This window comes from Nilaparvata lugens, chromosome 3, assembly GCF_014356525.2.
Source record: "Nilaparvata lugens isolate BPH chromosome 3, ASM1435652v1, whole genome shotgun sequence".
In the NCBI taxonomy this organism is placed as follows: Eukaryota; Metazoa; Arthropoda; class Insecta; order Hemiptera; family Delphacidae; genus Nilaparvata; species Nilaparvata lugens.
This window is the reverse complement of record NC_052506.1, coordinates 56,465,054-56,478,962: the sequence shown is the minus strand read 5'-3', so window position 1 is coordinate 56,478,962 and position 13,909 is coordinate 56,465,054. Positions and strand designations below refer to the sequence as shown.

The window sequence follows — 13,909 nt, the reverse complement described above, 5'->3', positions numbered from 1 at the left end:
TGGGTGGCTTGATTCTCCTATTTTCAATTCATATTATTTATAGAATTGAGAGACAGTTTTATTTTATTTTCATCAATTACAATTTTACAAGAGTTCAAGTCACTTTTCATTATAGTAAAGGCCTACCTGCATTTTGAGTCTCGCACACTACTTCGTTAATACCTCAACTCAATTTAGGCCTACTCTAGCTGTTATTACGATAAATTTAGGATCTATTATGAATTTTCTGTTTTCAAAAATCCATTTCTCTTCTGGTAACATTGTTTCCAATATTGATATTTTTAATTTTTTCATGAACATTAGGCATACAAAATTTGTAACACATAAAATTAAAGTTTTCAATGTTTTTTGTTCAATATTTTAATGGCAGGTTACTACAATAAAATATTTTATACATGTACAAAGAAAATAGTCAACCATTGTTTAGCCTACTCATTAGTTTTTGCCAGTTATCGATTTCCATGAGTTTTTAGCAACCTTTTTTATATTCTATTTGCAGGAAGTATTGCTTTCATTTGTCAGCCTCTTGGCAGCATAGCATCCGGTATTGTTCTGGAGCCCTTAGGAAGGAAATATTCGTTGATGGTTGTAAACATTCCTCATTTTGTAGGATGGCTCATGTACTATTTTGCTCAAACTACTAGGACAATTTTTATCGCCAGCATAATCATGGGCCTTGGTAAGTGAAACATGAATTAATCCACATTGAATTTGTTATTTTCAAACATAAACAAAATACTACGGAAATTATGTACCGGTAACACGCAGCTTGTTTGTGAAATGTACCTATATTTTAAAATATGAATACATTAAGGCTGTGCAAAGGCTGAAAATAAACTTTCTATTGGTGATATTTTTCAAAGTTTTTCGATTTGTATGTCATCAAGCTATAAAAATGAAAAAGTTTTCTCAGGAATACATTTTTTCCGATCATTACTTTTTGAGATATGAGCGCCTAATCTTTAAATTTTTGGGACAGAACATTTCAAATTCAGTAATCATGAGATTTGGAGGATACATCTAAATGTATTGTGAATTTAAATGATGAATCTCATGGTATTGTTGATTGAATGAAACATTTTTTTGAAAAAGTTATTCAATTTACTAAAAATGACTAAAAATAACTTTTAGTTGAGTTATTTTTGGTCATTTCTGGTAAATTGAATAACTTTTTGGAAAATTGATATTTTCAAATAAAAATTGTTCTATCTAATCAACAATACCATGAAGAATTTATCCTATAAATCTCATGGATTCATCTCTTACCGAATTTGAAATGTTCTGTCCCAAAACTTTGAACTTTAGGCGCTCATATCTCAAAAAGTAATCATAGAAAAAAAGTGTTTTCCTGGAAAACTTTTCCATTTTGATAGCTTGATGACATACAAATCGAAAAATATCACTAGTAAAAAGTTTATTTTTAGCCTTTGCACAGCCTTAATGACTATGGATGTTCTTTATTGTTTTATCAAAAGAGGTACAATATGGGTGGTTGAACGATTAAAAATATTCTCTCCATCAGTATGAAATATGAAATAGAACTCCAATAAAACATTTCCAAATAATAAAAATCCAAAAAGCATTGAGAGTTTCGTGAACTGAAATGCACTGGTGTAAATTATAGAAAGAGGAGAGCATGAGTTTTCATTCAGTCAATGATTAAAATTTTTGTGAAACTACTGCAAGGATTGAAATTAATAATATTTGGAATATACAGCTTCCTAAGGAATTTTTATGATATCTCAGTTGTTTGAAAAGTGGTGGTTTTCAAGTTTCAAGGGTTTGAAGTTCGGCTCGTAGCATTTGCATTCTAATATTGTTCTTCGATCCAATCTTATACGACAGATTTGGGCAATTAAGTATGGAGAATTTGGAGTAGCTGTTATAGGATAGCCTACTTCAGTTTTGAACGAAACTAATTTTTTTCTTATCTTAGTGTGTGTTCCTCAAATGATGCCATTTCAATAATGAGAGAGGAAAATATTGTAGAAAAGATTTATTTAGGTATTTACTAAAAATAGGGTCCGTTTTTTCAAAACACTGCAGACATTACATGTAAGAAGTTGATGACAGAGTGCCTTGTCATTTCTGCCGTGGAGGGAACCTTCGTAGTTAAAGATTGGGTTTTTTGTTTGTAATTGCTGTTTTTGTAGCAATGGCAAATAATTAACTGTTTGGGGAGGCATCAGTCAAAACTTTATTATTGGCCCTCTCCGAAAACGTTTTATTATTGAAAGCGTCACTGTCAATTCAGATCGTCATCTAACAATCCCGGTGTGATTTTTTCTGAATATTCTTACTGTACCAACATGTCAAGCATCCATAGAAACTATAGCATATTTCTAAGGCATATGTCATCCCTGGACTCTTCGCTCGTTGCCTGGGAATGTAGAGTGGAATTTTTGATTAAGGGACCTGTCAGCTTGTGACTCCTGACCGTTTCCTCTATGAAGAAACCCCAATGATATTGTTGATCGTAATAAGTTATAAATCATACTACTTCTATGCTATCCAATAATCAGCCAGCATAACCTGTCTGAATAATAATGTTGTCTATCAAGCATCATTCACATTTCCACTCACAATCAATCAGTGTAACTACTTTTAAAACCATATAAATCACTCATCTGTTTATTTTTTTCTGTAGGTGTTGGATTCATGGAAGCTCCAATCATCACGTACGTTGGAGAAATTTGTGAGCCAAGGCTGAGAGGAGTCCTCATTTCGTATTCGAACTTGTTCTTCAGTTTCGGCCTGGTCTTCATTTATGCTTTGGGAAACATCACAGATTGGCAAACAACTGCTGCCATCAGCGCAGCCATACCTTTCGTCACATTCTTAGCCATTACTCAAGTAAGAAACACCGACATCATTGACACTACAGTTACTTCCGTGACGAAACATTTTATACGGTAATAACTCTGTTGTAGCGAAGACACAATAAAGGCAGGTAGTAAATATTTGAATACACTTACTTATTTGGTTGCGAAATGTGGAATGAATTTCACTCCTTAGGTGAAACTTCATTATCAGCCTCACTTTAAAACTTCGACATTCTAAAACTACCACACTTATTTATAGCCTATATCTATAAACTCTTTTACATATTATTTAAGCTTACTTAGAAACAAAGTGTCTTAACATCAACAGAGTTTCTAAGACAATTTTCAATTCATTTCAATAAAATGTAGCTCGAAACTTATAGACTAGTTAATGTGACTACTGCATTACTTCTTGCAGAACACAAGAGTAATCAATAGTATATGACAGAATGAATACCGGTAAATATTGTATTCTTGAATTCATATCAATAGTAGGAAAATAGGAGTCACTTCAAATCATAATCGTCTCAGGAGAGAGTATCGCTGGTTCATACTTGGAAACTCACTATTGATTATGCTACAATGTAGAAAAATAATAATGCAAGTGATTTCGACATTGGTATTTATTTTTCAATTAACTCTCAAAAATGTTCTTAAATAAAATTATTCAATATGAATACTCAACAAAATGGTGTCTTCTTTAAGATCTCTATCATCATCAGGAGTTAAACCATATTCATAATAGAAATGCTCAAATAAAAAATAAACTTGTTATACAGTGCCGTATTGTGATTTATGTAAGATACAGAATATTTTATACACATAATTTTTATATTTACAAATTTAATATTCTTATATTCAACTAGGTACAGTATATATTATATATAGGATGTATGTGAGAGTCCTTTCTCTATTTTGTAAATAGGGGGTTTTGTTATTGGAATTAATATAAATTACTAATAATAATTGAGGAGCTTTCTTATAAAACTAGTAGGTGATATGCACACACCAGAGAAGCATAGAATTGGAACTATTGGTTCTTGAAAAATGTGATATAACTCTTAAAAAAGCTAGGAATGACTGGGAAAACAAGGCGTGATTTGAGGAAATCCATAGTGTAAGTGCATGAAATATACATGTCAGTTTACTCGCGAAAACTCCGGCACTCAGAGCGCGCGAGGAGCTTGGTTGTTGGGTTCGGTGATGACAAGCAAGCTTCTTGCACGCTAGCGTCAACTAGTCTCCCCGACAGTAAATCCCCTACTGGTTCAGAGGGGACTAGTTGTCGGGACCGTAGACGACAACTAAGCTCCTCGGATGCTGACGACAACCAAGCTCCCCGTCAGTAAAGCTCCTCTCTCAGGAGCTCAGTTGACGCCGTCAGTAAATCCCCTCAAAAGTGGGTTTAAAAGGAGCTTTACTGTCGGGGAGCTTAGTTGGCGCGTTCCCGTGTAAAACAACTTGTGTGGGGGTATCTAATAGTCAGTTGTTCCACAGAAATTCTTTTTTAAAATCAAAATTCTTATTCATGATGGAATAAGTACTTCTCAAATTAATAAGACTTCTGAATAGCTTATGAAGGTGTAGTCTCTTAGGTGGTTTCATGCAGTTTCAAACAAACAAGTCTATAAGTATTTATAGTATAAGCATAAGTATAGGTATAACCACTATATTATTTTTAAATTTCTAACTTGATCTATTCGAGTGAATGTAGACCCTCTGATTTTTTTCTTATGCTTCAATCGATTCTTGAAGCACAATTTATTCATTCTGACTTACATTCATAAATGTTTCTACCTCTTGCAATAAATTGCGAGAGCCTCTATGTTTTCAAATAAAATTAAAATGTCTAGTCCACAAATTGAAAACATATTGGACTATTCACCAATCCATTTCTGTGCAAATGGACTTGATTTTGTAATGTGGACTAATATTTATGCAAATTCAGACAAATTTTATTTTTTTCTATATTGTTGCAGGTACCTGAAACTCCTTACTGGCTACTATCACATGGCAGGCTTGCAGAAGCAGAAAAGTCACTCTGCTGGCTGCGAGGCTGGGTCAAACCAGACGCCGTCCAGAGCGAGTTCCAAGAAATGGTCAAGTACAGCAAGGATTCCAAATACTCAAGACCTAAATCAGAAAGTGCCTACAACAACGAAGTCAATCTGGATGATGAGAAGCCTTCCTCTGAAACAAATAAACCAAGTGAGCAGAAGGAGACAAACGAAACACAAGAGAAAAAAGCGAATGGAGAGTGCAAAGAGAATGTGAAAGTTGAGATCAAAAGTAACGAGAAATGCCAGAATGAGAAGACGGAAGTGCATGTGGGTGATAAAGCTACTTTCGAGGAGTTTGTGAAGGACATGATGCGACCAGAAATGATAAGGCCTTTGGCTCTTGTTGTGGGCTTCTTCTTTTTCACGAATTTTGCTGGAGTGGCTGCAATGAGGCCCTACCAGATAAAGGTTTTTACTGACTTGGGATTTCCACTGGACCCCTACCGAGCTACAGTGAGTATTTATTTGTAATAATATAAATTCATTCATTTCAACATTTTTTATGTTTACACCTCGCCTCTGCACCTATACACTGTACACTACCTGAACCTTCAATTACTTCCTGCTGGCTTTCATTTCAAGTCATTATTGAACTTGACTAACTGTATGTCTATTAAATTATTGACTTTCTCATCACTCGTTTCCGAACTGATTGAAAGATTTTTACAAAAATAGTGACAGCCACTGTGAATGTTTTGCGAGACCAATTTACATGCGTTTCGAACCAAATTTGAGTTTTATAGTTACTAGTTTTTATCTATGTTTCAGTTTTATATATAGGATAGCATTTTGAAAAAAATGGGTCAAAAAATTTAAAGTGACCTTTAACTGAAAATAGTGTCAGTCTCTCAGCTTTTTTTGACAGCCTACTGTAGGATAGTATTTTCAAATTGCCTATTTGGTATACTACCGTACTAGATAGGGGCCAATCGAACTAAGCAAAAGAGGCTCTTTTTCTACGTATTATTACTGTTCGGTGAAGAGGCTTATCATTGTTATTATAAATTTAAAAATATTCTTCTGATAGGCTCTGTAATAAGGAAGAAAATTTGCGAGCTATTAGGTGTGTTGTTATATCAACATTGTCAATAAACTCGTATTTTGTAGTCATCGGGATTTATTTTTATGGAATTGTTGCAAATTGTTTTAGGTGATAATGTCGGTGAACACGTTCACGGCCACAGTGCTGTGCATGGTGTTTGTGAAGTGGCTGGGCAAGCGGCGACTGGCTCTCCTGTCTCTGGCCTCCTGTTCAATCATGATGTTCGGCGTCAGCCTCTTCGCCAAACTGCACGACAGTGGCAAGGACGGCCACTTGCCTGATATCAGCTGGTTTCCGTTCGTCATCTACTTTATTCTTCAGTTTTTCTTCAGCTTTGGAGTCTCAACCGTGCCCTGGATGCTTGTTAGCGAAATTTTCCCCTACAGGTACAGAATTTTCACATAAAATTGAACAACATGAATAACTTTGATAGGTACTTCACATCTAGGCCTATATGTAGTTAATGACAAAAGATTAAAGTTACCACAGACCTGGTATTCTATTATAGGTGAATACATTAGAGGAGAGCCCTGGCTAGTTCATTTTTTGGACGGCTACAGTCTGTGAAAGCCTTGAGTTGCAGTGCCGGTTTGCGACGGTAGGAAAAGAACGGTTGTCCAATGTGCGAATGGAGGATAACCCTGCTTGGTGAAGGTTCTATTGTTGAGAAAAACAAAGAACAATGTTCTTGAACCTTGAAGATTCTATAAAAAAAATGCAATGAATAACTGAAAAAACGTCGATACCGCGCATGCTTTGATGATTTCATAATGCATTGAACTTATGCATTTTCTCTTGAAGTTCAATTGCCTTCCTAATAGATAAACTGAGATAAGATTGATCAAGGAATATTGGAGGAATAATCGTTACTGTCCCTGATGTAACTGATTTTACTAGCGTGTCCTTAGATAATACGATTGATGAAGCTTATAAGTCCTCTCATTCATAGCGTCTGCATATCCTTATTGTTATTCTAAACAAAAAATTGGTCCACCATCGCACATTGGACTACCGGTACCGTACCTACTTTTCCTATCGTCGCTCATTCGCCGTCGCACATTGGACGACACCGCAGAGCCTTATTGCCATGCTATTTCTCATATGAATACATTGGAGAACACTTTTCGTTTTCGTTTTACTTATGTTGGCATACCCTCAATTCTATAAAAATGACCTGCGCTTTTATTGTCTATATTTCTCTTTCACAATTAACTCTAGTAAAATTGTGATAGACTGGAATTAAATTTGTTCACATGATCGTTTGTTGCAGAGGTCGAAGCCTGATGACCGGTCTAGCAGCAGCTCTATCCTATGTGCTGAGTTTCCTAGCAACCAAAACTTTCCTCGGCCTGGAAGAGCTTCTGTCATTATCAGGAGTCACCTGCCTCTACGCAACCAGCAGTCTTGTTGGATTCTGTATCATGTACAGATATCTACCAGAAACAGAAGGAAGAACTTTGGAGGAAATTGAGAAGACTTTCAGTAAAAAGAGTAAACAAACCAATTGAACACATTTAGCAATGGGCTAAGTTCAGAACAATGTTTGTTACTTCGAGGCCTTAGATGAATCTGAAGATTTTAATACTATAATATTCATCACAGTAATTACTTGGATAAAATCATGTATATAGTTATATAGTTATATATATATATATATATATATATATATATATATATATATATATATATATATATATATATATATATAAAGTATGTGAGCTAACCAAGACATTTTGTTAAAAAATGTAAGAATCAGTACCGTACATAATTATCATGAAATTGTGTTTCTTTTCATAATTTATTTCTTGTATTTAATTTGTGAATAATTCTTGAAGAATTTTAATACTCTACTCTAAGTAAATTGTAGATCATGAATTTTTCAGTTTTTGAGGTTGAGTGTTCAAATTAGACGTTCAAGACCTTATAATACATTTTTTACCAGTTTTAAAATAAAGTAGTTCGGAAATTATTTTTCCGTGAATGTTATGAAAGGGTGACTAATTTTGATTATTGTCACTATTCATCTTTTTTTAATTTATTATATTCCTTGAGCCATGACGATTGCTATCATGGTGCTGAAGACTATTTTATGTAGAGTAACAATGAATCAGAAATTTATAAATTGTAATAATAAGTACGGCTGTCAATTTTCAAAGTAACATGACTCATTTTCATATATAATCAAACAGGAGAGCTTTTCATAAAATAAACGGAGACAAAAAGCATTCCTTAAATATTTATTTCGAATGATTTGCCAAGTTATTCAATTCATCCTTCTTAAAATTATAGCATATTTTTATAATTGTTAATTCAAATAAATTACCAAAAATGAAATAAATTCCATCTTTGAAGGAGAAAGCTTGAATAACTTACTTTCGGTCCTCTAGGTTTACTCAACCCTCATCTACCATTCCAATGAGCAATAGAGTCATCCCTTGAAGTTTCATCATATTCAAGAAATATCCATGTATAAATCCTGAGTGCCTTTTAGGATAATTATTGCAGAAAATCACATTGTAGATAAGAATTTTCACATAAAATTGAACAACATGAATAACTTTGATAGGTACTTCACATCTAGGCCTATATGTAGTTAATGACAAAAGATTAAAGTTACCACAGACCTGGTATTCTATTATAGGTGAATACATTAGAGGAGAGCCCTGGCTAGTTCATTTTTTGGACGGCTACAGTCTGTGAAAGCCTTGAGTTGCAGTGCCGGTTTGCGACGGTAGGAAAAGAACGGTTGTCCAATGTGCGAATGGAGGATAACCCTGCTTGGTGAAGGTTCTATTGTTGAGAAAAACAAAGAACAATGTTCTTGAACCTTGAAGATTCTATAAAAAAAATGCAATGAATAACTGAAAAAACGTCGATACCGCATGCTTTGATGATTTCATAATGCATTGAACTTATGCATTTTCTCTTGAAGTTCAATTGCCTTCCTAATAGATAGACTGAGATAAGATTGATCAAGGAATATTGGAGGAATAATCGTTACTGTCCCTGATGTAACTGATTTTACTAGCGTGTCCTTAGATAATACGATTGATGAAGCTTATAAGTCCTCTCATTCATAGCGTCTGCATATCCTTATTGTTATTCTAAACAAAAAATTGGTCCACCATCGCACATTGGACTACCGGTACCGTACCTACTTTTCCTATCGTCGCTCATTCGCCGTCGCACATTGGACGACACCGCAGAGCCTTATTGCCATGCTATTTCTCATATGAATACATTGGAGAACACTTTTCGTTTTCGTTTTACTTATGTTGGCATACCCTCAATTCTATAAAAATGACCTGCGCTTTTATTGTCTATATTTCTCTTTCACAATTAACTCTAGTAAAATTGTGATAGACTGGAATTAAATTTGTTCACATGATCGTTTGTTGCAGAGGTCGAAGCCTGATGACCGGTCTAGCAGCAGCTCTATCCTATGTGCTGAGTTTCCTAGCAACCAAAACTTTCCTCGGCCTGGAAGAGCTTCTGTCATTATCAGGAGTCACCTGCCTCTACGCAACCAGCAGTCTTGTTGGATTCTGTATCATGTACAGATATCTATATATATATATAATAAAGTATGTGAGCTAACCAAGACATTTTGTTAAAAAATGTAAGAATCAGTACCGTACATAATTATCATGAAATTGTGTTTCTTTTCATAATTTATTTCTTGTATTTAATTTGTGAATAATTCTTGAAGAATTTTAATACTCTACTCTAAGTAAATTGTAGATCATGAATTTTTCAGTTTTTGAGGTTGAGTGTTCAAATTAGACGTTCAAGACCTTATAATACATTTTTTACCAGTTTTAAAATAAAGTAGTTCGGAAATTATTTTTCCGTGAATGTTATGAAAGGGTGACTAATTTTGATTATTGTCACTATTCATCTTTTTTTAATTTATTATATTCCTTGAGCCATGACGATTGCTATCATGGTGCTGAAGACTATTTTATGTAGAGTAACAATGAATCAGAAATTTATAAATTGTAATAATAAGTACGGCTGTCAATTTTCAAAGTAACATGACTCATTTTCATATATAATCAAACAGGAGAGCTTTTCATAAAATAAACGGAGACAAAAAGCATTCCTTAAATATTTATTTCGAATGATTTGCCAAGTTATTCAATTCATCCTTCTTAAAATTATAGCATATTTTTATAATTGTTAATTCAAATAAATTACCAAAAATGAAATAAATTCCATCTTTGAAGGAGAAAGCTTGAATAACTTACTTTCGGTCCTCTAGGTTTACTCAACCCTCATCTACCATTCCAATGAGCAATAGAGTCATCCCTTGAAGTTTCATCATATTCAAGAAATATCCATGTATAAATCCTGAGTGCCTTTTAGGATAATTATTGCAGAAAATCACATTGTAGATAAGAATTTTCTAATACAGGTTTGATATATACTTTACCCGTTGAACGATTTATAATTTTAGAATGAACTGTGATAAATTTGAAATGATGTATTTAATAAATTGCTTTTGAAAACTATGACTGGAGGTGGGAATATGCTGTGTGGTGTTAACAAATTCAAAATGGAAGATTCAGATCCAGAAATAGATTCAACCTTATGCTTTCAGTTTAAATTGATGTACAGCAATTCACAAAACTTTCTGTGATATTTACTAAAAATAAACTATATTTTTTATAGAGTAATTGAAGTTTCTTATTATACTGTTATGAATGTAAATTTTATCTATATTGCATTAAAAACTTCATGTATTGAATTGTGAGCATTTTTCCAATATAATATACCTTAAATACTCATAATTAATATCAGCTCCTCTAGCAAATAATATACAGGGTGTGTCCCAAAATTAAAGTGCCAAACTTCGGGAATAGGTTCTTTGAGTCAAAAAACAAAGAGGAAATGAAGAATAAAGTCTGCGGTTTTTGAAAGAATGAGGGAGTCGATGAAAAAGAGGATGGATAGTGTCATAGAAATGGATGGAGGACATGTGGAACATTTGTTGTAACTTTCGAAAAGCCGTCTAGTGATAGAATTCAAATTTTTCTAAATATTTTTTTCCAATAGCTTACTGTAATGTACTCATCTTTTGCTGCCTCATAACACACATTTCATTGTGACTCTGTTATGCTTTGTCTGATTCTCATTTTTTTGGTGTTGACTGATTGTAAATAAAATTTCCTAAAACTATTTGTACTTGGTAAATTTCTCTTTCACCGTTCTCCCGCAATTTTGGATTGAAAGTTTAAAATGGCCGCCATTTTGAATTTTCGAATTGGACAAAATTGAATATTTTTTCTACAGCTCATCTCTCTTATTTGAACATACCAACCGATTTTTATAGCGATCGATTGGAAAACTTTGAAGATAAAAATAATTTTGTAAAAAATACAAAATGGCGAATATCTCGTAAAGGAAACGTTTTAGGAAAACAATTATCCTACATTTTCTCTTTATTTTGACCCATAGAACCTATTCCCGAAATTTTGGCACATTAATTTTGGGGCACACTCTGTATAGGCCTACCGGCATATTGCTGCAGTCATCAATGTTGATTTTATTATAAGTAGGTACCAATGTTCACGAATGAAATTTGAATGATTCCATCCAATGAATTTCAAATGAATAAGACGTTTTGGAAATTTATTCCAATAAAAGCCCTATTATAACGGCAGTTTCAAAAAGGACGCAATCATGCAAGTTTGAGAATGTCAATTTATTACATTAAGTTATTAAAGTAATTATGAGTTATGCCGTATGAAATTATTACCTTTATTATATTCAAATTACCTTTAAAACTTCACAATAAATGTTCAAAATGGCTTCCTCCACTAGTAATGCAGGTTCGAACACGTTTCATAACATTTGCAGCCACTTTTCGTAGTGTTTGCTCAGAAATGATTTTAATCTCACTTTCAATATTAGCCTTCAATTCGTCGAGTGTATGAGGATTGTTATTAAAAGCCTTACTTTTTAAATTCCCCAAAGAAAAAAAGTCAACTGGAGTAAGATCTGGGGATCTTGGTGGCCACAATCCTTTTGATATCACACGATGGTCAAACAATTCTTGTAACATACCGTTATTCATAATTTCAGCAGAAGTATGGCATGTTGCATTATCCTGCTGAAACCAACAATCTCGATCGTCTAATTCTAACAACGCTATAAACTGTTCAATAAGGTTGCGATACACAACACCATCTACAGATTTGTCAAAAAATAAAGGCCCTACAATACGACGCCGGGAGATCGCACACCAAACACCAATTTTACGTGCATGTAATGGTCGTTCTTGAAATGCGTGAGGATTTTCAGTGCTCCATATTCGGCAGTTTTGGCTGTTGACGTAACCATCTAAGTGGAACCACGCTTCGTCACTGAAATAAACACGATCCAATATTTCAATACCGTTGTCATCAACAAGAGAACGTATCCAACGACAATACTGTATACGTTTCCCAAGGTCAACATCCTTCAGTTCATGAACGACTCCGATGCGGTAAGGACGCAGATTCAATTTTTTAATAGACCTGAAAGTGGAAGATAGTGACAATCCAGCCTGTACAGATAACTTTCCAAGTGATTTCGTGGGTGAGGTAGTCAAACGTTGTTTCACATTGTCCAGAACTTGTTCTGTTAACACTGACGGTCGACCTGTGCTTTTCCGATCCTGTACACCTCCAGTCTCACGAAATTTATCGATCAGACGTGTTATTGTGGCGTTAGGTACTGCAGAATTGGGAAATTTCTACCTGAATTCGTCTTTCACTCGTTCGTTAGATTTATATGCGAAATAACTTCAATAATAAACACACGTTCAAGGTGTTGAAAAAGCCATAGTTGAACATACAATGACAAATGACACTACAGATTACAAATGAATACTAACAAGCACTAGTAAGGCTACTTTCACATGATAGGAGACGTGCAACTTGAACACTGAACAGTGATCACGTTTCTTGTCGAAGTACATTTAGTCAAATCGTGTCTTTCACATGGTGACCCTGAGCCAGGAACCTCCTTTTGTCACGTCTTTTCCCCTCGAGGCAAGCAAAAACCGGCTTGGATTGAGATACTAGCGGACAAATCGCCGCTTTCACATGGTAATTCTACGTCTCTCCGGTCACCACTTTTTCTCAAAAACTATCTTTCTTGAAAATGAAGATAGAGAGATTCTGATTTCGGATTTGGATTCAGCGACCCCAAATTCTTAAAAGCGTAAGTCCCGTTTTCGAAAATATCCGAAAACAAGGAAGTTATGGCTGTTTTTAATAAAGATTTCAATTATCATATAATTATACAGTAAAAACGAACAGGTACTTTACTATACAGTACGTATGTACTGTAGCTATTATAATACAACTTACACTGTATTCGTGTAGGAAATTTGGTAGGATATTTATCTTGATTTCTGAAAATACCCCAAAATAAGGGAGTAAGATAACTTTGAAAAACCAAAGTATTCCTGCCGATTGAAGAAACATTAGAAATTAGTCTAAGACATATTATGTCTTAGACTAAAACGTGTAACAAATATCAGATCACTATTCAAGCTATCAAGCTTTTCATAAATTTATTTGTCTCCTCATGGCAGAAGGTTTGCGCCCAACGTTTTCACTTAAACATTTCTGTCATTGAATTGTGATAGAACACATTATCGTATTGATCTTCTAAATCCAGTTACATCTACATCGATTTTCGTAAAATTGATTTTTTACCGTTCCTATGAATTCTACCAGGTTCAGCACAACTTCTTGAATAACATTATGTTTGATTCAACAGAATTCATAAGCAAATGCTCGCGCTTGGTCCATAGTTCTACGACTGAGGAATGAGGATTTAGCTCAGCGACTAAAATCGACAAGCCATGATTATGTTAATCATACTCATGATACAAAGTATCGAACTGCTTTGTACTACGATACATGGTTTTTATTCCGTATCATTCTTTAATAAAAATAAACTAAGATTCCGGTTTCAAAAGCATCAAAGTCGCC

General features: G+C 34.1%; 1 protein-coding gene across 1 annotated transcript in view; it reads left to right on the top strand.

Annotated features, from left to right (window-relative positions):
• Positions 1 to 10,671, top strand: part of LOC111052172 (facilitated trehalose transporter Tret1) — a 31,236-nt gene extending 20,565 nt beyond the window's left edge. The window contains exons 4-9 of the mRNA XM_039424110.1: positions 500 to 679; positions 2,648 to 2,853; positions 4,802 to 5,335; positions 6,033 to 6,310; positions 7,195 to 7,551; positions 9,497 to 10,671. Coding sequence (XP_039280044.1) covers positions 500 to 679; positions 2,648 to 2,853; positions 4,802 to 5,335; positions 6,033 to 6,310; positions 7,195 to 7,432 — 1,436 coding nt within the window. The 3' untranslated portion in view covers positions 7,433 to 7,551; positions 9,497 to 10,671. The remainder of the gene's footprint in view (positions 1 to 499; positions 680 to 2,647; positions 2,854 to 4,801; positions 5,336 to 6,032; positions 6,311 to 7,194; positions 7,552 to 9,496) is intronic.
• Positions 10,672 to 13,909: the final 3,238 nt, after the last annotated feature.